This window comes from Carassius gibelio, chromosome B3 (assembly GCF_023724105.1).
Source record: "Carassius gibelio isolate Cgi1373 ecotype wild population from Czech Republic chromosome B3, carGib1.2-hapl.c, whole genome shotgun sequence".
NCBI classification, from domain to species: Eukaryota; Metazoa; Chordata; class Actinopteri; order Cypriniformes; family Cyprinidae; genus Carassius; species Carassius gibelio.
Window position 1 is genome coordinate 54,822,386 of NC_068398.1, and position 23,174 is coordinate 54,845,559.

At 36.8% G+C, this 23,174-nt stretch overlaps 2 protein-coding genes across 3 annotated transcripts in view; both read right to left on the minus strand.

The window, feature by feature from the left end:
- LOC127952487 (zinc finger protein 658B-like) overlaps nt 1-20,524 on the minus strand; it is a 70,098-nt gene extending 49,574 nt beyond the window's left edge. Inside the window, exon 1 of the mRNA XM_052550967.1 lies at nt 20,380-20,524. The gene's annotated coding sequence lies outside the window, so the exon portion shown is untranslated. The remainder of the gene's footprint in view (nt 1-20,379) is intronic.
- On the minus strand, nt 1,251-21,181 carry LOC127952485 (zinc finger protein 845-like). 2 transcript variants are annotated; one of them, XM_052550964.1, is made up of 2 exons: nt 20,376-20,501; nt 1,251-6,260 (listed from the first exon to the last, which is right to left on the minus strand). In XM_052550964.1, the coding sequence occupies exon 2, from the start codon at nt 6,064-6,066 to the stop codon at nt 4,063-4,065; it is 2,004 nt and encodes a 667-aa protein (XP_052406924.1). In that variant the 5' UTR covers nt 6,067-6,260; nt 20,376-20,501; the 3' UTR covers nt 1,251-4,062. The 2 variants fall into 2 exon arrangements, with proteins under 2 accessions (XP_052406924.1, XP_052406923.1); XM_052550963.1 differs by having other exon boundaries at nt 1,253-6,260; nt 20,380-21,181.
- Nucleotides 21,182-23,174: the final 1,993 nt, after the last annotated feature.

Sequence of the window (23,174 nt, forward strand, 5' to 3'; positions counted from 1 at the left end):
AGTTAATTTCGAGCTCTGCAGTTTGGAATTGATTTTGTTGGCGAAATAGAGCAATAGCAGGCAATACAATGTCTCAAAACGTAAGTCTCTTAACATTAACTTCTTGTATATCTGTTAACTTTGTATAAAATCAATATCTAATCATGCTAATCATGCTGATGTTTTGAAATGATATGCATTTTAATAGACTGAATCATGCAGTGAAAGAACGCATGCACACTAATCTAGCCTGACTTCACGTCATATATGCATGCACTCTCTATAGGTGTGTTTTGTTTTGATTTTCCAACATTTGATAATATCCAACTGCACATCATAAAACAACAATTACAAAATGTGTAGATTCGGTGGCAAATGCAGTTACCTGCAAACTCCATCCCACAGGCTTTACAGTGAATGCATCTCCGAAAACTGTACGCCTGGGCTGGTGGATCAACATTCACCATGTGATCGCCATCATTATTTGTAACATTAGGTGGTTCACCAAAAAAAATTGGTCAGTGTTTTTTTTTTCCCCTCTCTTCTTCAGCCCTTTACATTCCACATGACAGAGGAAAGCAGTGACTGGTTTATTGAAAGCTAATATTAAGGTTTGTGGAATTCTTCCCCTTAATTTCAACACCACAAAGTGTAGCCATCTACAGGTAAATGTATTATACAGCCTGTTTGGATTTAAACTAAACCACAACAGATTTTCCGCTTATTATGAAAACGAATACTAATTTTTGTTAATAACGTTTTTCTATAACTTTTGCTAGTTTCGTTTAGTTTTAGTTTTTCATTTATTATGAATTTTACATTATATTTCGGTTAACGAAAATGTTTTTTAACTTATAGTTTTAGTCTTAGTTTCAGTTTTTGTTTACAAAAATAACCTTGGTACGGACTAGGGCTGTCAAAAAAAAGTAATTGAATTTCGAATGTTCATCTAATTTAAAATAAAAATCCACATTCGAAAGAAAAAACGTTGCATTTGAATTTTAGGTGTCCATTAAGGAAGGCTGCCTTTTAAGCCCCGGGTAAACGTCACATTCTGTGTTCCGTTCCGTCTCGCGCACAGCCGTGTCCACGCAACTTTCAAAGGTGGACCAGCTTGACATCCAGGACCACTTTTGTCTCATCATTCACCTCGCGTGTCGTGCACCATCCACGCGGTCTCAAAAATTTGGCTGTACGCGGATCACGAAAATGACATAATGCGGAAGTATAGTTGACCTTTATCAGTGGCGCATGTGAAGCGATGATGATTTTAGGTTTATGTTAGCCTATTCAGTTGAAGCCAGTAGAAAAAAAGAGAACATCAATGTGGATTGGATCTTGTTTACATCAAAACTGAAACAAAGCCGTTAACACAGAATGCATATTTCAAACATTTTCTAGATGGACACCATTGGATTTGCTTGCTTACAAAGCCATGTACAATTTATGAAATTTCAACTTTTTTTTTTTAGCTAAGATCAAACATTTTATTGACATCGTGATGTGAGCATTTTAGACAGAAGCAATCAGGAATATATATTGGATTTTAATAATTGAACTAACAATACATCGAATCGCCCATTCACAGACAGTAACCTTTTGAAAGACAAGGAATCAGATCACCTTGAAAAAGGGAATAGACAACTTTAAGCAGCATTTAAATCTCAATAGAAAATAATACTTGCATGTAGTTCTCTTTGTGACCGCGCAAGACGAGAGTGCGCGTGTCGTTCTTTTGGAGCTGGGTGTGTTTTCTCGTGTCTTCCAGGGCGAACAGACTCGCACAAAGTTTTAAAGGTTCACCGAACGTGAAGTTACCAAAGAAATGATTCAGATTTCGTGTTCCTTGCGGAGGGAGAGGCGAATATGAGAATAAAACTTAGTAAAGAAAAGAAAAACAGAGATGAGAGCTCCCTAAGCAGCCATGAAACAAGACATTCTCTCAGACGGAGTGCTCCAAGACTAAGTATTTCACCCATCGGTTGCACGAACAACCAATGAACGTCCAACGATCTGAAGTGGGAAAAAGTTCCTTTGTCTCTGGAGAGACACCCACTCGAGTACATTATGGTGTTTTCAGAATTTAGCAGTTATATTCCAGCAAGATGGTAATTCAGGTAAAGGTAGGAGACACAAAGTTACATTCATATGCAGAAAAACTCACATTTAAAGGCCGTGTTGCAAGGTAAATTTTTTCTAAAGAATTTGTGCAATTTGCTTGTTGGTAATAAACATTTAAACTGTTATCCATTGTATTTTATGTTGTTGGGCATCACAAAACGGAATATAATACGGAAAAATATGTACCATCTTACAGCGTTCTCCATTCCCTCACAATGCATTGCATCACGTCACGTTGGGGAGAGAATTTACCAAAGCACGCCTTGACAGCATTGAGAGACGAGTAGTAGACGAGAGTTTTCAGATAGCGCAGATTATAGATAAATACATAGATATATATAGATAGATAGACTACATAGATAGACAGAAAGATAGAGAGATATCGACCAACAGTGACCCAAACGCACTCACTTCCACTACAGCACAAGCTTTTCAGCGCAGTTTCTTGGCAATTCCTCATTTGCCCTCTCAAGGCTGGCTCGATCGAAATGACATGGCTGTGGACCATCATAAATGTTGACTCTTGCCACCTTTTCCTCATCCCAGTCAGTCGCTATAGTTCTGATGCTGCGTTCCAGGCAGGTTTTTGAGCTCGTAATCACTATTTCATACCACTACTAACGACTTTGTAACTAGATTATTTATTTTACTGCAATGTTACATTGACCTAAAATAATTTTTTCAACATGTACCACTTGCATAAACACTGCGTCCATATGTAGTATTATTCGTAGGGGCTGTCATCGTTGTTTCGCGTGCTGTGTGACCTCGGAACTCGGAGTACATCGATCTAGTACGAGACACGAGTTCACGGGTGGGAAGTCATGGGTTTGATTGCCGTTCCAGTGCACTTTCACGGGTTTAAGGTTGGAAAAACACGGGTTACGGGTTGCCTGGAATGCGGCATCATACTAGGCTGAGGCTACCTTTCCCCGACTTCTCCCCAATGTGACGTCATCATCGAATTGTGTAAAAAAAACGTTAATACCAAAAACTTAGAGACATTTTAAAAATGATATACATATCTTGAGTGATTTATGTACCCATTAATCGAAAGTGGTGGTTAACCTGCAACATGGCCTTTAAAGTTTGATTAACACACGATAAAAATGCAGATTCTCCAATTGGATATGTTAAGACATCTAAGCACAAAAAGGAAGTTAATACATTTAAAATACATTTACTTTCCTTTTTCCTTACAAAAATTCCTAGCGAGCTGGGCTTTTTCTGTTTCTCCCAGTTGGGTCATAAAGTTTTATGACCTGGTCAGAGGTAGGGTTACAAAACCATGACTATTTGAGAACATTAATTAGGAGAAACATTTCCAAGTTACAAATCAGAAAATCATAACCATCTTAGAACAGGGCTAACCAGTTATGCAACGCACAAACCTTTCAAATACATCTTAGTAATGACCTACATGATGAGTGTAAAGAAACATTTGTGTGTGTGTGTGTGTGTGTTGTGGAATCTGGTTTAATTCTCCAGGTTTCTGGTTCTTGTTTTATTCTCCAGGTTACTGGTTCCTCTAGTTTTATTGTCAAAGTTTCTGGTTCCTCTGGTTTTATTCTGCAGGTCTCTGGCTCCTCGTGTTTTATTCTGCAGGTTTCTAGTTCCTCTTGTTTTATTCTCCAGGTTTCTGGTTCCTCTTGTTTTATTCTCCAGGTTTCTGGCTCCTCGTGTTTTATTCTCCAGGTTTCTGGCTCCTCGTGTTTTATTCTGCAGGTTTCTGGCTCCTCGTGTTTTATTCTGCAGGTTTCTGGTTCCCCCAAATGTCGACGTGTCCTTGAGCAAGACACCTAACCCCAGCTGCTCCCGGCGAGCTGGATGGTGCCTTGAATGGCTGACACCGCAGTCGGTGTATGATTGAGTGAGTGAATGGGTAAATGTGAGGCAACTTGTAAAGCGCTTTGGATTGCCATGGGATCTGTTGAAAGCGCTATATAAATGCAGTCCATTTACTTATTTGGTTTCATTCGTGTGAATCCTCTCATGTGTTTTCAGATGTGTCGAATCCCTGAATCTCTTGTCACAGTGTGAACACTTGTAAGGTTTCTCTCCAGTGTGGAGCCTCTCATGTGTTTTCAGATTTGATGAATCACTGAATATCTTGTCACAGTGTGAACACTTATAAGGTTTTTCTCCAGTGTGGATCCTCTCATGTGTTTTCAGATATGATGAATCACTGAATCTCTTGTCACAGTGTGCACACTTATAAGGTTTCTCTCCAGTGTGGATCCTCTCATGTGCTTTCAGAGTTGATGAATCACGGAATCTCTTGTCACAGTGTGCACACTTATATGGTTTCTCTCCAGTGTGAATCCTCTCATGTATTTTCAGACTTGATGACACACTGAATCTCCAGTCACAGTGTGAACACTTATAAGGTTTCTCTCCAGTGTGGATCCTCTCATGTGTTTTCAGAGTTGATGAATCACTGAATCTCTTGTCACAGTGTGCACACTTATATGGTTTCTCTCCAGTGTGAATCCTCTCATGTATTTTCTGACCTGATGATTTACTGAATCTCTTGTCGCAGTGTGAACACTTATAAGGTTTCTCTACAGTGTGGATCCTCTCATGTGTTTTCAGAGATGAAGAATCATTGAATGTCTTGTCACAGTGTGCACACTTATAAGGTTTCTCTCCAATGTGAATCCTCTTATGCGTTTTCAGAGTTGATGAATCACTGAATCTCTTGTCACAGTGTGCACACTTATAAAGTTTCTCTCCAATGTGAATCCTCTCATGCGTTATCAGAGATGATGAATCATTGAATGTCTTGTCACAGTGTGCACACTTATAATGTTTCTCTCCAGTGTGAATCCTCTCATGCGTTTTCAGAGATGATGAATCATTGAATGTCTTGTCACAGTGTGCACAATTAAAAAGTTTCTCTCCAATGTGAATCCTCTTATGCGTTTTCAGAGATGAAGAATCATTGAATGTCTTGTCACAGTGTGCACACTTATAATGTGTCTCTCCAGTGTGAATCCTCTCATGCGTTATCAGAGATGATGAATCATTGAATGTCTTGTCACAGTGTGCACACTTATAATGTTTCTCTCCAGTGTGAATCCTCTCATGCATTTTCAGAGATGATGAATCATTGAATCTCTTGTCACAGTGTGCACACTTATATGGTTTCTCTCCAGTGTGAATCCTCTCATGCCTTTTCAGAGATGATGAATCACTGAATCTCTTGTCACAGTGTGCACACTTATATGGTTTCTCTCCGGTGTGAATCCTCTCATGTATTTTCTGACCTGATAATTTACTGAATCTCTTGTCACAATGTGAACACTTGTAAGGTTTCTCTCCAGTGTGAATCCTCTCATGTGCTTTCAGATGTGATGGATGACTGAATCTCTTGTAACAGTTTGAACACTTGTAAGGTTTCTCTGCAGTGTGAATGCTCTCATGTGTTTTCAAATATGATGAATAATTGAATCTCTTGTCACAGTGTGAACACTTATAAGGTTTCTCTCCAGTGTGAATCCTCTCATGCGTTTTCAGATATGATGAATAATTGAATCTCTTGTCACAGTGTGAACACTTATAAGGTTTCTCTCCAGTGTGAATCCTCTCATGTGTTTTCAGATTTGATTTATCACTGAATCTCTTGTCACAGTGTGAACACTTATAAGGTTTCTTTCCAGTGTGGAACCTTTCATTTCTTTTTATATATACTCTTTCACCAGTATGTATTTTCTGATGTACTTTCAAACTTTGTAGAGGCAAAAAACTCTTACTACACAAATAACATGGATGTGGTTTCTCCTTTGCATGAACTTTCAAGTGTTTCTTCAGAAGTGAAACCCATAAAAACATTTTACCGCATTGATCACATGCATGCTTCTTGTCTGCAGTGTGGATGTTCATGTGTATATTAAGGTTTGATGATTGTGTGAAACTCTTCCCACACTGATCACAAGTGAATGGTTTCTCTCCAGTATGAATTCTCATGTGATGCTCAAAACCTGTTTTGTCTGTGAATCTCTTTCCACACTGAGTGCAGCGGAAGGACTTCTTTGCTCTTTTTTTCTTTAAATCTTTCTGTTTGCTTTGAGAGAAACCCAAAGGTTTTCCTCCAGTTTTGACGTGATTTTTCTCCTCAACTTCACTTGATTCTTCATTCTCCTCTTTTTCTTCAATTAACTCTGAAACAAAAGTAAAAATTATTTATTTTTGGTAACTTGTTAAAAACTTAAATGTTTAACATCTGTAAGTCTGCGATTAATTTTATTTTCTTCAGATTGAATGGGGACAACTTGATAAACATAAAATCAACATTAAGTTATTTTTTCAATGCCCTCTGCATATTTTGAAGCATCGTTTTTTAGAGTTAATTTCAAACGGCCGTAAGATTAACTTATCAACTTTCAATAATTTTATCACTTCTTATAATTCCAGGAAAATTGTTTCTGGCCATGAAACTATTCTCCTGTCCTTATAATATTTAGGTTAATGAAAAGTAACAAATAAGCTTTGTAGCTGAGATCAAACATTTCATTGACTTTGTGATGTTAGCATTTAGACAGAAGCAATCGGGAATATATATTGGATTTTAATGGTGAAATAATAATACACAGAACTATACATTTTGTTTTGTATAACAATACAAACAGTAAAAACAATTCAAGACAAAACGGATAATCGATGAGAGAGAGAGAGGATGAAAGGGTAAGCAAGAGAAAGTGAAAGAGAAATAGGCTAGATCACAAAATGATCGCCTAGTATGGCAAAATCACAGACAGTAACCTTTTGAAAGAGAACAAGGAATCAGATCACCTTGAAAAAAGGGAATAGACAACCTTAAGCAGTATTTAAATCTCTATAGAAAATAATACTTGCATGTGGTTGTGTTTGTGACTGTTCTTTTGGAGCTGGGCGTGTTCTCTCATGTCTTCCGGGGCGAGCAGACTCGCGCAAAGTTTTAAAGGTTAACTGAACGTGAAGTTACCAAAGAAATTATTCAGATTTTGTCTCCCTCGTGGAGGGAGAGGCGAATATGAGAATACAACTTAGTAAAGGAAAGAAAAGAAAAACGGAGATGAGAGCTCCCTAAGGAACCATGAAACAAGACGTTCTCTCAGATGAAGTGCGCTGAGAACGTTCTGTGTCAGTCTTCTTATGGAGTGACTTGGTTCATGCCTCTGTTCGCGCGAACAACCAGTGAACGTCCAAAGATCTGAAGCAGGAAAAAGTTCCTTTGTCTCTTACGCAAGTAAGTTTTGGTGTTATCAGAATTCAGTAGTTATATTTCAGCAAGATGGTAATTCCAGAATAATACATTTTCTATGTATGAGTGGTTCATTCAAAACAAGACGGTTAATGAGATACCAAGAATGGCAGGTAAAGGTAGAAGAAACTTAAAGTTACATACATATGCATAATACACACATTCAAAGTTTGATTAACACACGATAAAACTGCAGATACTTCAATTTGATATGGGAAGACATCTAAGCACTAAAAGGAAATACAGTTAATACATTTAAAAGGTACTTTCCTTTTTCCTTACAAGAATTCCCAGAGAGCTGGGCTCTCCTGTTTCTCCCAGTTGGGTCATAAAGTTTTATGTATAATAACACAGTTAATGGCTGGTACACGGCCACATGCTCTTCTCATAAATGAGAGATTAACTCTTTCTTGGCATTACAAATAAAGTAAAGACAAAATTATATTATATTGCACACATATAGGCTGTTCAGATTACTTGTTAAAGTGCAATGACATACCTTATATCTGCACACGATGTAGGTCTGTTTGTGGATGGAGACTTTGTAACGGCCAAAACTATGTATTTTGCATGCATCACATTATAGTGCGGTGTGTATGAAAATAATAACAAGACGGCAGAGTGAACTTATCATATCAAAGTGTTTCTCACGTAGTCTTAACTTATAACACACACTATGTGGTGATGACATAGAAGTACTACGTGAGAACCACTATGGATGATAAATTCACTCTGCCGCCTTATTATTTTTATGCACTCCGCACTATAATGTGAAGCATGCAAAATATTATAACATCCTATTATGCTTTTTCACTTTTTGAATTTTAGTCAGTGTGTAGTGTGTATGTTTGGGCATAACTAACATCTAAAATGTTACAAATCTCCAAAGTGAACCATTTCATTTTTTAAAAATCCCTTTTTACTACAATAAACATCTTGTTTGGACTACAGCATTGTTTTCCAAAACAATATAAAATTGATCTGGCAATATTGATGCCATCCTTATCAGAAGGAACTTGCTGTTTTGGCAAGGGGCGAACAGTACTGAAAAACCGTCTGAGCTGTTCACCAATCACAACACACTGGGACAGCTAACCAAACACATTTTGTTTTTCGGAAGGCAGGTCTTCATCAAACCCTGAACTAATCGAGACATTTGTGACGAGCTGGAGAGAAAGGTATTGTAATAATGTAAATTATGTGAAAAATAATGTGTTTTTCGAACCACCAAGCATGAGAGCATTTTCTAGTACACCCCCAAAACAAGTTCAAGACATTGTAAAAGAGCATAATAGGACCCCTTTAACCACTCCTATCCAACCAGGTATTGAAGTTAGAAATCCCTGACCACTAATTAACATACTTTGTCAATAAGATAAAAGTGGGTTTTGTTTAAAGTTACTATTTTCCATGCACATAGATCTTTGATATGAATATTTTTGGTAACTAAATATCGCCAGCTAAAAAGTAACTAGTAACTTGTACTCTGATTATTTTTTGAGAGAAGTACATTTTACTTTTACTTAAGTACTGTTTTGACAGCAGTACATAAACTTTATATACATAAATTATATATATATATATATATATATATATATATATATATATATATATATATATATATATACACATACACACACACACACACACACACACACAGTAAAAAAGGTTGGGTTGTTTTTTAACCTAACCTTTGGGTTACACATATTGGGTCAATGTGTTGGGTTATCTTAAAATTTGTTGGGTCATTTTTTTTCGTCGTTGGGTTATTTTTAGTTATAACCCAACTGTTTCCGGCATCAAATTTTACTAATAATAATAAACTTTATTTTATAAAGCGCCTTTAAAGGCTACTTCTCAAAGCGCTGTACACAAACAAGCAATACAAAGCTCAAACAATAAAAGTAACATCAACAATCAAATGCTAATTTAAAAAAATAAGTCTTAAGTCTACCTTTAAAAATGTCATAGCCCTGTGCTTCCCTAAGATCAGGAGGCAGAGAATTCCGACAGGAGCATATGAAGAAAAGGCCCTGTCACGTAAGCGTGTTTGAGGAACAACCAACAAGTTGGATTGAGAAGAACGCAGTCTCCGAGTTGGGGTATAGGAAGTTAACAACTCAGATAAATTATAAGGGGCCAAGCTATGCAATGCTTTATATGTCAGCATCATCATTTTAAAATCTACTCTGAATCGGACTGGGAGCCAGTGTAAGGACTCCAAAACCGGAGTGATGTGATTGCATACCCTGGACCCAGTCAATATCCTGGCGGCCGAGTTTTGTACATATTGTAGTTTGTTAAAGGGAGGGTGAAATGCTCGTTTTCACTCAATATCCTGTTAATCTTGAGTACCTATAGAGTAGTACTGCATCCTTCATAACTCCAAAAAGTCTTTAGTTTTATTATATTCATAAGAGAAAGATAGTCTGTACCGATTTTTCCCGGAAAAACACGACCGACTGGAGGCGTGACGTGTGGGCGGAGCTAAAGAATCACGAGCGCGAGTAGGCTTTTGCGTTGAGAGCGTTTGGAAGCTGTGACATTACCGTGAGGAAAAAAACATCATCCCCAACAAACCATGGCTAACAGTCAAATTCAGCGTATATTTATGATCCAGAATCAGATCCAGAGGCTGAAATTTAACAAGAGCAGCATCAGCAACGACGTCTCTGTGGTATGTACTGATACTGTATATATTTGCTTAGCGGTTTTGGAAAATGACTAAGTTCCACTTTGTCGTCTTTTTTTTTTTTTAAGCTGTACATGTGGAAAGTGCAGTTTGATGACAACTTCGCATGTTGTTTACTTGATGTGCTTACGTGCCGATAGCTAAGTTAACAACACAGAGATATTTGAAGCAGTTTTACTCGTGCAGTTTGATGACAACATCGCATGTTGTTTACTTGATGTGCTTACGCGCCGATAGCTAAGTTAACAACACAGAGATATTTGAAGCAGTTTTACTCACCGCATGCGGTTCCAACACACGATCGTGACCCTTTTCGTTGGGACTGCATTATCCTTAAGAAATAAACGATTTGCAAATCCAGCGTCAAACTGGGCCTTGTTTGTAAAACAAGCATCTTCGAAATGCAGGGGAACAAACACAAACACTTGCACAACTCCGTTGATGCTCTGTAAAAATAAACTCCATCCACTGGTCCCTTAATGCTGTTTTTCTTTTGGTAATCTGTGCAGGGTTGTCTTGCCCTGGCAACCAAAAACACACTCCTTTTTGTGACATTTTGCGACGCTCTCGCTCTGATCAGTGAATGTCTTTTGTGCTCTCAGTGCTCTGCTATACGGGAGCACGCGCTCTTCCAGCAGAAGTGTCCTTAGGACCCATATAAGGAAATTCCGCTCCATCTAACGTCACACAGAGCCATACTCGAAAAAAAACTTTCCGAAACTTGTGACAAACCAGAAGGAGTATTTTTGGAACAGAAATACTCCTTCAAACATACAACTTAATTTTTGAAACTTTGTCCATGTTTAGCATGAGAATCCAACTCTTTAACAGTGTAAAAAACTCAGTATGCATGAAATAGCATTTCACCCCCCCCCCCTTTAAGTGTGGATTTAGAGACTCCGGCTAGAAGGGCGTTACAGTAATCTATCCTAGAGATGACAAAGGAATTCATCAGCTTTTCAGCTACTGAGAAACTTAGCATAGGATGTAATCTAGCTATATTTCTGAGGTGAAAAAAGGATGATTTAAATGTACTCTGGACGAAAGAATCAAATGAAAGCCTGGTATCAAAAAGTAACTCCAAGATTCCTCACTTTAGCTTGAGTAGCCAAGACAGAGCCATCAATAGTCAAGGATAAGGAACCAGCTTTTGAAATTTGATGACGGGAACCAATAAGCATAACTTAAGTTTTACCACTATTCAGACACAAAAAATTTGTACTCATCCATTCCTTTATCTCAGAAACACAGCCGGACAGAAAATCAACATCAAGATGTTCACCAGACTTTGAGTGTATATAAATCTGCATATCATCAGCATAAAAGTGATAATGAAGGCCAAGCGATCGCAACAACTGTCCAAGTGGTGCCAGATAAATATTAAAAAGCAGAGGGCCCAGGACTGAGCCCTGAGGAACCCCAGTGAAAACAGAGCTAATCTCAGACCTGAAACCACCCATGGAAACGAACTGAGAACGGTCTGTAAAATAGGATTTAAACACCTTCAAAGCTGTCCCAGACACACCAAAATCTTGTTCAAGGCGGGCGAGTAATAGACTATGATCAACAGTATCAAAGGCTGCTCTTAAATCAAGAAGGATGAGAATGGAAATTACACCAGAGTCAGAAGCCATCAACAAATCATTGGTAACTCTGACCAAAGCCGTTTCAGTACTGTGGAATTTATGAAAACCTGACTGAAGAGGATCAAACAGGTTATTAATTGCGAGATGGTTACGTAGATGAAAGGCAACAACACGCTCAAGTATTTTTGCCATGAACGGAAGGTTGGAGATACGTCGAAGATTTTTGAAATCCTCCAGAGTAATATTTTCTTTTTTGGTACTGGGGTTACAGCAGCAATCTTTAATGCTGCTGGAACCTCCCCCATCTGCAATGAATCATTCATAATACTAAGGACAGTAGGGCTCAAAACATCGAAACAAGATTTAAATAAGCTAGTGAGAGGAAAACCAGTAAACCCAGATGAACAGAGAAGTGAGACAATGGGAGCAGATGCAACAGAAATGTGTATGCGAACACTATCAATTTTAGAGTAAAAGAATTTAAGAAAAGAATCACATAGCTGTTGAGAAACAGGCAAGGTGGTGGCAGCATCAAATTTAACGGTCCAGTCAGAGACTCAGTGCGGACATCAGCGTCAGCCTGCCTGACTATGAAGGGTAAGTAACTGTTAATATAAACGTTTGATGTATATAACTGTTATAACATAAAGTTTGTGTCTGATACGTTAATTTTTTTTAATACATTAAAAAGTTTGTGTTCCCTTTAGTCCGTTTGTTTCCCCCAGAGAATTAGATCGATTGTAAATGAATGCTATTCCTGTTTGTTCGCCAGCATTAATACATTAAAAGATTTAATGTTTAGACAAGCATTACTTATAGTTAATAAAAATTGTCTGGTGAAATGTGAAAGTTTGACGAAATCATTAGAATTAAGCAAGAAAGCTTTATTTATACTAGTGCCCCAAATTTACATAACGTTAACATTACTCTTACAACCAACCTTTAAGTCATATGCATTTTAGCGGACCAGCACTAATTAATTGTACAGTAAAAGTGTTTTTATGGTTTATTCATATTGAATATTCTTATGCATCTATTAGAATACCCTATAATTACAGCAATTTCTCTTATGAAGCTAGATTGATTGACATGTTTTTTTTAATGTGTTTTGCTAAATGTGTTATACTTCTGTTTTATACAATGGACTTTTTTGTGAAGAAAAAATTGCAACAATAGAATTTCTGCCTGTTAATTGAAACATTTCAAGGTAACCTATTTAAATTAATGATACATAAGTTTTCAATTTTACTTAGACTTATGACTTCCAAAAATGAGGTGAAATAAGTGTATTGCCGCATTCCGTCCAACAAAGCTTCCTTTCACTTACAGTGTACTTTTGTTCCTCCCTACAAGTCCAAATCAGTTTAAGGGTAAAGGGTGGTAAAATTTACTCACATTAGCCGCAAATATTGGCACAAATTTTCTGGAGGGAAATCCACTGACCGACATCTCATGAAGCACGTTTAGTCCAACGAAACAATAACGTTGTAATATGGATCATAATTACTTTGTTTACGTTTCAGTTCTTCAGCGACAGAACTGCTTGTGTCCGTTATGGAATAACTCACGGTCAGAAACTGTGTCTTGGTAGTAAAAAAACGGCATGGTTTAGCAGTGTACAGTGTCACAAACAGAATGAGATGATCCACCGGAAAAAAGAATGAATGAAAGATAGTATATTTGAAGTTTGGCGCTCCCTCGTGACGCGCTTTGACGCACCTGTCAGCTGATGGAGGCGGAACTTATAGCGATCGCCTTTTTCTTTCTTTTATTTTTCAACAGTTTTTATATGAGACATTATATGACATATTTTATATGTGTGAGAGTGTGTTTTATGTTGAATGTGAATGTATCTGCATGATTACCATCTGTTTGAGTGCAAATCAGCCCAAATCAGCTCACTATTACTGTATGATCACGGCTATCAAAGTGAACGCGTCTATATGAATAGAGAGAGTGGATTATTTACTTTATGGCACATTTGTGTTATTACCATCTGCATAAGTTGCCATCAGCACATCAGCACTTATTTGCATCGTAATTCATTGTAAATACTGCATTTCTAGCAATCTCAGGATGTTCTATATTGGCAAACAAAGTTAAATCTTTTTTTATTTTTCTTATTATTCTTATTGTATTTTTCTAGTGCTCAAGTAAATCACTTTTATGATGTCCAAGTTTCTGTCTAGTGTTTTATAACTGAAAAAAAAAACTATGCAGTGGTATGATTACTGACTTAATAGTTTGTAGAAGCCTTCAATACTATTGTGAAATATATTTTTGTATATTTGGGGGGTGGGGGGGTGTAGACATAATCTCATAAAAATATTTGCAAGAGTCTCATTTTTCTTGATATCTTATACAGATTTGAAATATAAACTCATGAGACATCTGACTTTCAACCCAATACTTTTCTAGATTGCTCCAGGACTCATTTCATAGATTTTTATTAGGGATGGGTGTTTTCCGCAGATATCACATTTGAATATTTGAGCTCACAAAAAAAAAGAATATTCGATTATTTAGATTAAGTTTAATGAGACAGACGTTATTTTCAGCAACATTTATTGTTTCCTCATTTTGAACAAGCTTACACAGAATAAGCTTGAACATTACATATCGTGTTTTGTAGCTGAAAACCTTTAACAATGCGTGCAAACAAACAAAAATACAGATTAAAAACAAAACAAAAAGTGAACAAAAAAAGTGAACAAAGAAAAAACGTACAGCAGCCTGCAGCAATTAGGCTATTGTAGAACGTTGCCTACACTTTTAAACTTTTAAACTGTCAGCAAATCTTGATTGTTTTTTTTTTCTATTGTTTTACATGTTCTTGTTAAGAAATACGGACATGTAAACATGGTCGGGGGAAAGTTGGCTCCTTAGTCTGTTAACAATAAGGCCGACCACGGAAAAACGTGGTCTGACGGCATTGTCGGGACTTACAAATAACGGTGTGCTAAGCAAATAAGTTTTATGAAGCGCTTCATGTTTTCGTTTCAACACTTAATGGGATCCTCATCTCGTGGAATACATGGCTCCAGCAAGAACTGTTCCCACTCGTCTCGGCTGGACTCTCTGTATAATCTTCGCTGAAGAACTGGCTCAGCCTTTTCCCGATGAGTGGGCATTGCATCCTCTTCATCCACACCACTCGCTTTAAGGAAAGTGTTCTGATAATGTTAAAAAAAGTTTTTTTTTCTTACTTCTCTCATGTTTTCGTCGAGAAACCTGAGATGTTTGTGCCAAGGGTCTAGGCCGTTGCTTAGTAACGGCAGACGACTCAGGAGCGCTTCTCCCCAAGCGCTTTGGAGAAGGAGAAAGCAACGCACCCATAGTGTTTTCCATGCGTTTTTAGGCACGATATGTGAACGGCCCCTTATTCATTCATGAATTATTTGTTACATCTTCAAATATGCCGTGGAGAATCACAGAACGTGACCAAATTAGGTTTCATTGTGAACTTTTTTTTTTTTTTTTTAAATTTGAATAACATTTTTATTTATCTAATAATAAGAGCAGAACGAATATTCAAATGTTCGAATATCCATGCACACCCCTAATTTATATATCAAATAAAAAAATTATTTAAGTGTGAAAAAAAAAAAAAATCAATGCACTTCAGTGTCTATAACTTTTAATATTTTTGAGCATTATCAAATCTGGTTGATAAAAGTAAAGCCCAAAGGGTCTTCTTTCCAAAGACACCAAAATTATGTTTGTAACACACTGAAGTAGGAAACTGTTACAATTAAAAGTGCGGTAGAACACTTACTGCTGAGTCTCGTAATGGACCCCCCATGGCAGGGTTAAAACCCTTCCTGCCATCTGCACCATACCACACAAATGGAAAAAAGGTGTGCACATCATACACGGAAATGAAGCGGTCCTTCATTGACATTCAAACTGTTAGTAAAAGCAACACTTAAAATTGCATTGCCCTGTGTAGTCAAGTCAGCTTTATTTTTTTTTGGTATAAGACAAGTTGTACAATACAAATCGTTCCAAGAAGATATATATAAAAAAAAAGACAATTTTATTTTTTGGGTGTATTATCACTTTAACCAATTTAAAATTCGCTATAGCTTTTAACTTATTTAAATTAACTCATTTGTAAAGTAAGTGTATCAATGAAATATCATCACAATGCATGTTAATTGAACTTTTTTTTTAATTCTTTTAAGGTTGGCACTAATTAGTGCTGTACTTGAATCATGAGACAAGCCAGAATCCACATGTCCTGGTGCTTGGTGACAAGGAAAACTTTTAAAATATTATTTTATTAAAAGTTTTTATTATTTTTAGACAGGGAGGCTATGGACCAGAAGACGATACTAAAAGCAGTCGATCTGTGCTTCAAAATTTTCTTTGTATATGACATCTACTACCTAATCAGTAAAAAACTTTTTTATCATCAGTAGCCCCAGCAGTATATTTTATATTATTATTACTTGATTTTATTATTATTTTTTGTTTTATAATTATATTTTATATTCATTTTATTTGAAAGTCGTATTATTTGCCAAGTATGGTAACCCATATTCGGAATTGGTGCTCTGCATTTAACTGATCCAAGTGCACACACAGAGCAGTGAGAAGTGAACACACCCGGAGCAGTGAGCAGCTATAGATCCAGCGCCCAGGGGGCAACTGGGGGTTCAGTGCCTTGCTCAAGGGCACTTCAGCCATGAGTATTGAGGGCGAAAGAGAGCACTGTTCATACACTCTCCCCCACCTACAACTCCTGCCAGCACCGAGACTCAAACCTGCGACTTTCGTGTTACAGGTCCAACTCTCTAAACATTAGGCCATAGCTGTGAACTGTATTTGCACATTTGTGTGTTTTGACATGAATATGAATTGACACATTTGTACATCTTGAAAATGTCAGTTGTATTTTTACACATTCTTGTACATTTAAATAATATGTTTTAAAATATATTTGTAAATGTGTTATAAGCATATTAAAATTAAATCTGTAATTTACAACAAAGTTGTTTCAAAATATGGTTGTATTAAGTAATTTTTAATAAAAATACTGATGTAAATATGAATGATTAACTTAACTGTTGGGTAACTTTTAACCCAACAGGATTTTAACCCACAGATGGGAAGGTGCTATATAGTTGGGTTACAGGTTGGGTTAGTTTTAACCCAACATTTGCCGTGTGTGTGTGTGTGTGTGTGTGTGTGTGTGTGTGTGTGTGTGTGTGTGTGTGTGTGTGTGTATGTATATATATATATATATATATATATATGTATGTATGAAGAGTTTGATTCCAAAACGCGATAAACGGCAATTTATACAAAAACGAGTTACCGCCAAAACAAGCTTCCCATTGACTCTCTATTCAAAGTTTGATAATCAGTTTTTAACAAAACGCGATATCCGCCATGTTTCACTGCCCTGTTTCTTCCCTTTTTTCCTCAAACAGAGACAAACGCCAGTCCTGTTTTTCCTAAAAAAGCCCTACAGTTCCATTCGACCAATCACCGCGCACCATTCCATGACGCAAACTGACGGTAAACACTCGCCTCAGACTTTTAAGTTTTTATATAGGCTACTAAAATGAATAACTTTGATGGTATTGAGGAGCCAATGGTCGTGTCGTCTGTGGGAAAGAAGCGGAAGGGGTCAAAAGACAACCACGCAAGGGAAGTCAGAAATAGAGTCAGAAACTCAGGCGGTGGCAAAATACCGGCGATTGCTTGTTCTCACAGTGAAAAAAAAAAGGTTTGTCATGCCGACAAACTGACAGCTGACGATCTTGTAAAAAACTTTGACATTCTCTACTGTCATACTACGAAGGCCGAACAAGACCAAGCAATTTTGCACCTGATAACAGTAAAACGGGTACAGCAAAGACGTCCCAAGGTGGGAATTGAAGAGGCACAGGAGAGGGAGATCACGAACAAGTTCTACTTGCTCTCCAAGGATCATCCCACGGAGGTTCCTATCTGCAAGGCAACTTTCTGTGCAGTGCTGGGTTTATTTGTTTTATTTCATAAATAAATAAATAGATAGATAGATAGATAGTCGTTGCAGGTATTGGCAAAGATAGAGTAGCCCGAGTGGCAAGATATTATGCAGAGAATGCTGAGGCCAGACCAGAACATAGGGGTGGTGCTAGCAAAGTTACAGAAAATGAAGAAAAGAATAAGAAGAAACTTGTGATGGATCACATTCAAACATTCACTTGTAGGGCAAGCCACTATGGCAGAAGAGGAGCACCTGGGCGGAAATACCTTCCCAGTGACCTCAGCATAAAAAAAATGCATGAATTGTTCAAGCAGCAAAATCATGATGCTGTTAGCTACTCTCTCTATTACAGTGTTTTCCGATACAGTCTCAACCTTGCATTTGGACATCCAGCCACCGACGAGTGTTCTACATGTGCAAAGTTTCATCTCACAGTAAAGAACCCCAGCTTGCCCGAAGAGGAGAAGCGTACAGCATCAGCATCTTTCATTTTGCATCGCAGACGAGCAAGGGTGTTTTATGATTTGCTTGGGCAAAGTGACAATGCAGCATTGACAGTCTGCTTCAACATGATGGAGAATCTGGTACTCCCAAAAACCCCCATTGGTCAGGCGTACTACTCCCGCCAGCTCTACATGTACATCTTTGGTGTTGTTGTCCATGCTGGGAAATGCAGCAAGCAAAGCAAGGATGACATCCATCTTTACACATGGATGGAACACAAGAACAGAAAAGACAGTAATTTGACTGCTTCTGCTCTGAACCACTGTTTTGTTTTCGGCAGCCATTGAATGTTGCACTTTGCAATGTTCAGAAGTTGAGATTATTCAGTGATTCCTGTTTTGGACAAAACAAAAATGTGAATGTTCTGTCAATGCTGTTTGCTTTAACAAAGCAGAATTGTCCTAATATGATCACGGAATATGTGTTTCCCATCAGGGGACACAGTTTCCTTCCTGTTGACCGCGTTTTTGAGAGGATTGAGCAGCAGATTCGAAAGCACAATGAACCTCATGCCAGAAGAGTATGACATTTTGAGGAACCATGGACATGTCCATGTCTACGGCCAGGACTGGCAAGCTTATGATTTGAAGAAGGCAACACAGGTTTTTGTAAAGCCACAGAAGTCATTCAAGCTCAGTGATGCTAGAATGCTGGAACTCAGGAATGACAAACTTGGATTAAAGACTATGTACAACAGTGACTTCTGCTATCACTCGGTTTTGAAGCGAGGACAGAACTGGGCAAACTTCAAGCCGAGTCAGCTCCCAAATGTAAGCACAGTGAAGGATGCAAAAAGAAAGGATGTGCTTAACTTGCTTGCTGAAATTGGTGCCAGTGCCACTGTGCGTGCCTTCTATGATGGAGCACTCATTGTAAATGATGCCGACCATGACAGCCCTGAAGAATAATTCTGCCGATTGAGCCTTTTGAGTTCATGGTTTCAGTGCATAATAAGTGTGTGTGAACACGTGTGTGTGAGAAATACCTGAGCAAACAGGAGGAGGAGTTAAGTGAGTGCGGAGAAAGTCTGTGTGTGGTTGGGTGTGTCTAGATAATGGCACTTCACAATGGCACTGAATTGTAGTTGTCCATAATAAATAGATAGATAGATAGATAGATAGATAAATAAATACATAGATAAATAGATCGATAAATAAATAGATAAATAAATAAATAACAAGCACTACAACATGATTAATGTATTTCATATATCTGTGTTCCACTATAAGAAATTTGTTCAAGTTGGCAGTATGTAAATCGACTGTCATGGTTGCTTATAGTCTAGTTATGTTGCACAATCTCACACAGATGTATTGTTTATTTAAAGTTATATTTTGCACAGAAATATTGTTATGTTTTTTAATGACACAGAAATATTGTTTTTATGAGCATGTTTTTATGAAGCATTGTGATGGATGTATTTTTTAGAAATCTGTTGTCCACGTTTGGGATTTGTATAGATAACTTACTATTTAATACTATTTAACTTAATAATTGCACAGTTTCGTACATTGTTTTGAAAATTTTATGAATGTAGTGTACAGAATAACAAGATAAACGCAACAGAAACAAAATTTTGCTCTAATGTTACGTATGAGTTCAGGATGAATTTGAAATGTTGCTATTAACAGCATTAATATCAGACTGAAATGAATGCAATCTGAAAAAGGCAGCGAGATGAATGTACTTTTAAAAATTGGTTTAATGGTTTAATATAAGTGATGTTGTTCAAGTTTTGGGGTTTGTCATATGTATAGACAACCTTTCCTTGTTATTCATTGTTATGTCTTTGCTCAATTTCATACAGAAAGTGAGTTTTTGTTGATGAAATGGATTTGTAGCATTTTGGGGAAAAACGTGTCATGGATATATTGCATTTTGGAGAAAAAAAATGTCTTTGTTTAATAAATGTTTAAAATCAAAATATGGATTTGATTTTTTTATGTTATTACAAACTCATAATGATATATTATGGTTTGAAACAGAAAATAACAGTTTTCATACAAACAGTCTTTTGGGAAAGAAAATGCCTTTTTTCTCAATTTAACAATTTTGGATTTATAGCGTTTTGGAACCAAACTCTTCATATATAGATAGATAGATAGACACACACACACACGGCAGGGCCCCAAAACACCAGATAAGTAAAACTTTGTAAGCCTAAATGTAACATTACCACAAACAGACATTAAAGATAAATAAAGAATACTTTGTAAGCCTAAATGTAACATTACCACAAACAGACATTAAAGATAAATGAAGAATACACACCAACCTCTTTCTGGTTCCTCGTGTTTTATTCTCCCGTTTTCTGGTTCCTCGTGTTTTACTCTGCAGGATTCTGGTTCCTCGTGTTTTATTCTCACGGTTTCTGGTTCCTCGTGTTTTATTCTCCAGGTTTCTGGTTCCTCTTGTTTTATTCTCCAGGTTTCTGGTTCCTCTTGTTTTATTCTCCAGGTTTTTGTTTCCTCGTGTTTTATTCTCCAGGTTTCTGGTTCCTCGTGTTCTATTATCCAGGTTTCTGGTTCCTCGTGTTTTATTTTGCAGGTTTCTGGTTCCTCATGTTCTATTATCCAGGTTTCTGGTTCCTCGTGTTTTATTCTGCAGGTTTCTGGTTCCTCGTGTTTTATTCTCCAGGTATCTAGTTCCTCATGTTTTATTATCCAGGTTTCTGGTTCCTCTTGATTTATTCTCCAGGTTTCTGGTTCCTCGTGTTTTATTCCGCATTTTTCTTGTTCCTCATATTTTATTCCCCATGTTTCTTGTTCCTCGTGTTTTATTCTCCAGGTTTCTGGTTCCTCGTGTTCACTCTCCTCTTTAACAAACATAATTTTCACAGCAGCAGATCTCAGTTCAGCTGATACTCCTCCAGATATTCCTGCATGTTTCAAAACTTCGACTACTGTGAAGATGAAAATATTACAGGTACACCTATTTACTGAACTGATTAAGAAACTGTATTTTTCTCTGAAAAGAAACGTTTCTAAGTGTTTGTATTAAGGGAGCATGCCGACAAAACAACAACAGAGAGCGCGGCGAAAATAGTTCTTCCTCCTCTGAGGTTTATTGGTGTTTGTAAAACAAACGAATGTGTGTAGCGCCTTCCGCTGGACTGGAGAGTGCGAGACGCAGAACAAAAACACCCCAGACAGCACACATACGTTGTGCCGATGTCGGCACGGTATCGCTCAGGGAGCGTTTGATAGGAAAGATTTCGCCGCAAGGTCGGCCTCTGATCGGAAATGCTCTCCGATGCATCCCGGCCGCTCTGCGTGGACGCGGTTCACCGGCGTTTTGATCATCGTTATGGACCATATATAATAAAACAATACACACCTCTTTCAAGAACAGATGCAACTTTATTAATATTTTCATTTATTTCATATTACATGTACAAATACATTAACATTTACCCGATGCTTTGATCAAAAGTGGATAATTCGGGATTATTTGTAGTCTTTTGAAATTCAACCATGATTTTACTACAGCTTTTGCAGTAAAACCATAGTAAAAACAAAATCAACCATAATTTTACTAAAATCACCATGGTTTAACTATGACTGTTGCAGTAAAACATTAGTATCTACCAAAATAACCACGACTACATTACTTGCATGGTTATATGTTGTATGAGTACAGCACTTTTTTACAATACTTATTTCAAAGTAGGTTACATAAAATGCATGTTTCAAGCCAGAGGTGACAGACTCATTGGGAAAGACCATCTATTAGTTCATAATAAAAAGTCATGTGTTCAGTGCTGTCAGCATCGCAGGCTAACTTTATGGCAAAAACTTTTTAAAAAGAGTTACATAAACACAGAATAAAACCAGGCAAATAATAATTAAAGCAATTAAAATATATACATATTTTATACATATTTATTTACACACACACACACACACACACACACACACACACACATATATATATATATATATATATATATATATATATATATATTTATAAATAAGTAATTAAAATGTTTTAAATTGCATGATAAAAATTCTAAAATATTTTCTGATAAAATCTTACTAAACAAGTCTCTAGTTTTGTGTTCAGTTCACATTAACATTATCTTTCAACATTTTTAAAGGGTAAGTTAAAAAATGTTCAATCAATTTTGTATTTTTATATTGTTGGTAACATTTGTAAAAGAACAATGTTTATTCTTTCTCCAAGATACCGTTTATTTGTCAGCAAAACTGATTCAAAACAGCATGTTTTCATTTAGATGCTGCATTGTGTCATTTTGTTAAAACTCCTCATCCTGTAGAGTGCTGCTTACAAATAAAATTGGACATGTAGTTTCACATAACTCAGAGAGCGTAAATACTGTTCATTTACAGATATTAGAGATATTGCAATAAAGCAGGTTGAAAATCATTAAATTTACTCTTATAGGCAAAATAAGGATATTATCTGTTTTGTTTGTTCAATATTTTGTGTGTTCATGTACAGTTGTTGTCGTCTGTAGTCTTTGTGAGCGTTGGCATCATTTGAAGTCTTCACAAGTGAGTTTGGATTCAGTCTGGAGCTGCTGTAATCTCTAGAAACCTTGGGATGGCCATCCTGAGATGACAGGAAATCAAAAGAAGAAAGTTTAGCATAGCTGCTGCTGTTCATATTATTTCAGACAAAAGATTATTTATTTCATCACATATAACTGGAGTGCATGGTCATTAGATGTGTTGTGTGAATACTAAACTATGTATTTTAATCTAATTTAAACAAAAAAAAAGTGTGTCCGAGCCCCGAATATTATTAGCAAGGCTATTTCAAAGTAAAATACCAAAAAGTTCTACTTCCTTTAGTGGACTTTGATAAAATCTTGGTATTAGAATTTAATGACCTCACTACAAGCCAAGCACCACAGATGCTGCTGCCTCAATTTGAGCTTATTTTGCTATATTTATATATATATATATATATATATATATATATATATATATATATATATATTACATTTATTCATTTAGCAGACGCTTTTATCCAAAGCGACTTAGAGATGAGGACAGTGGAAGCAATCAAAAACAACAAAAAGAGCAATGATATATAAGTGCTATAACA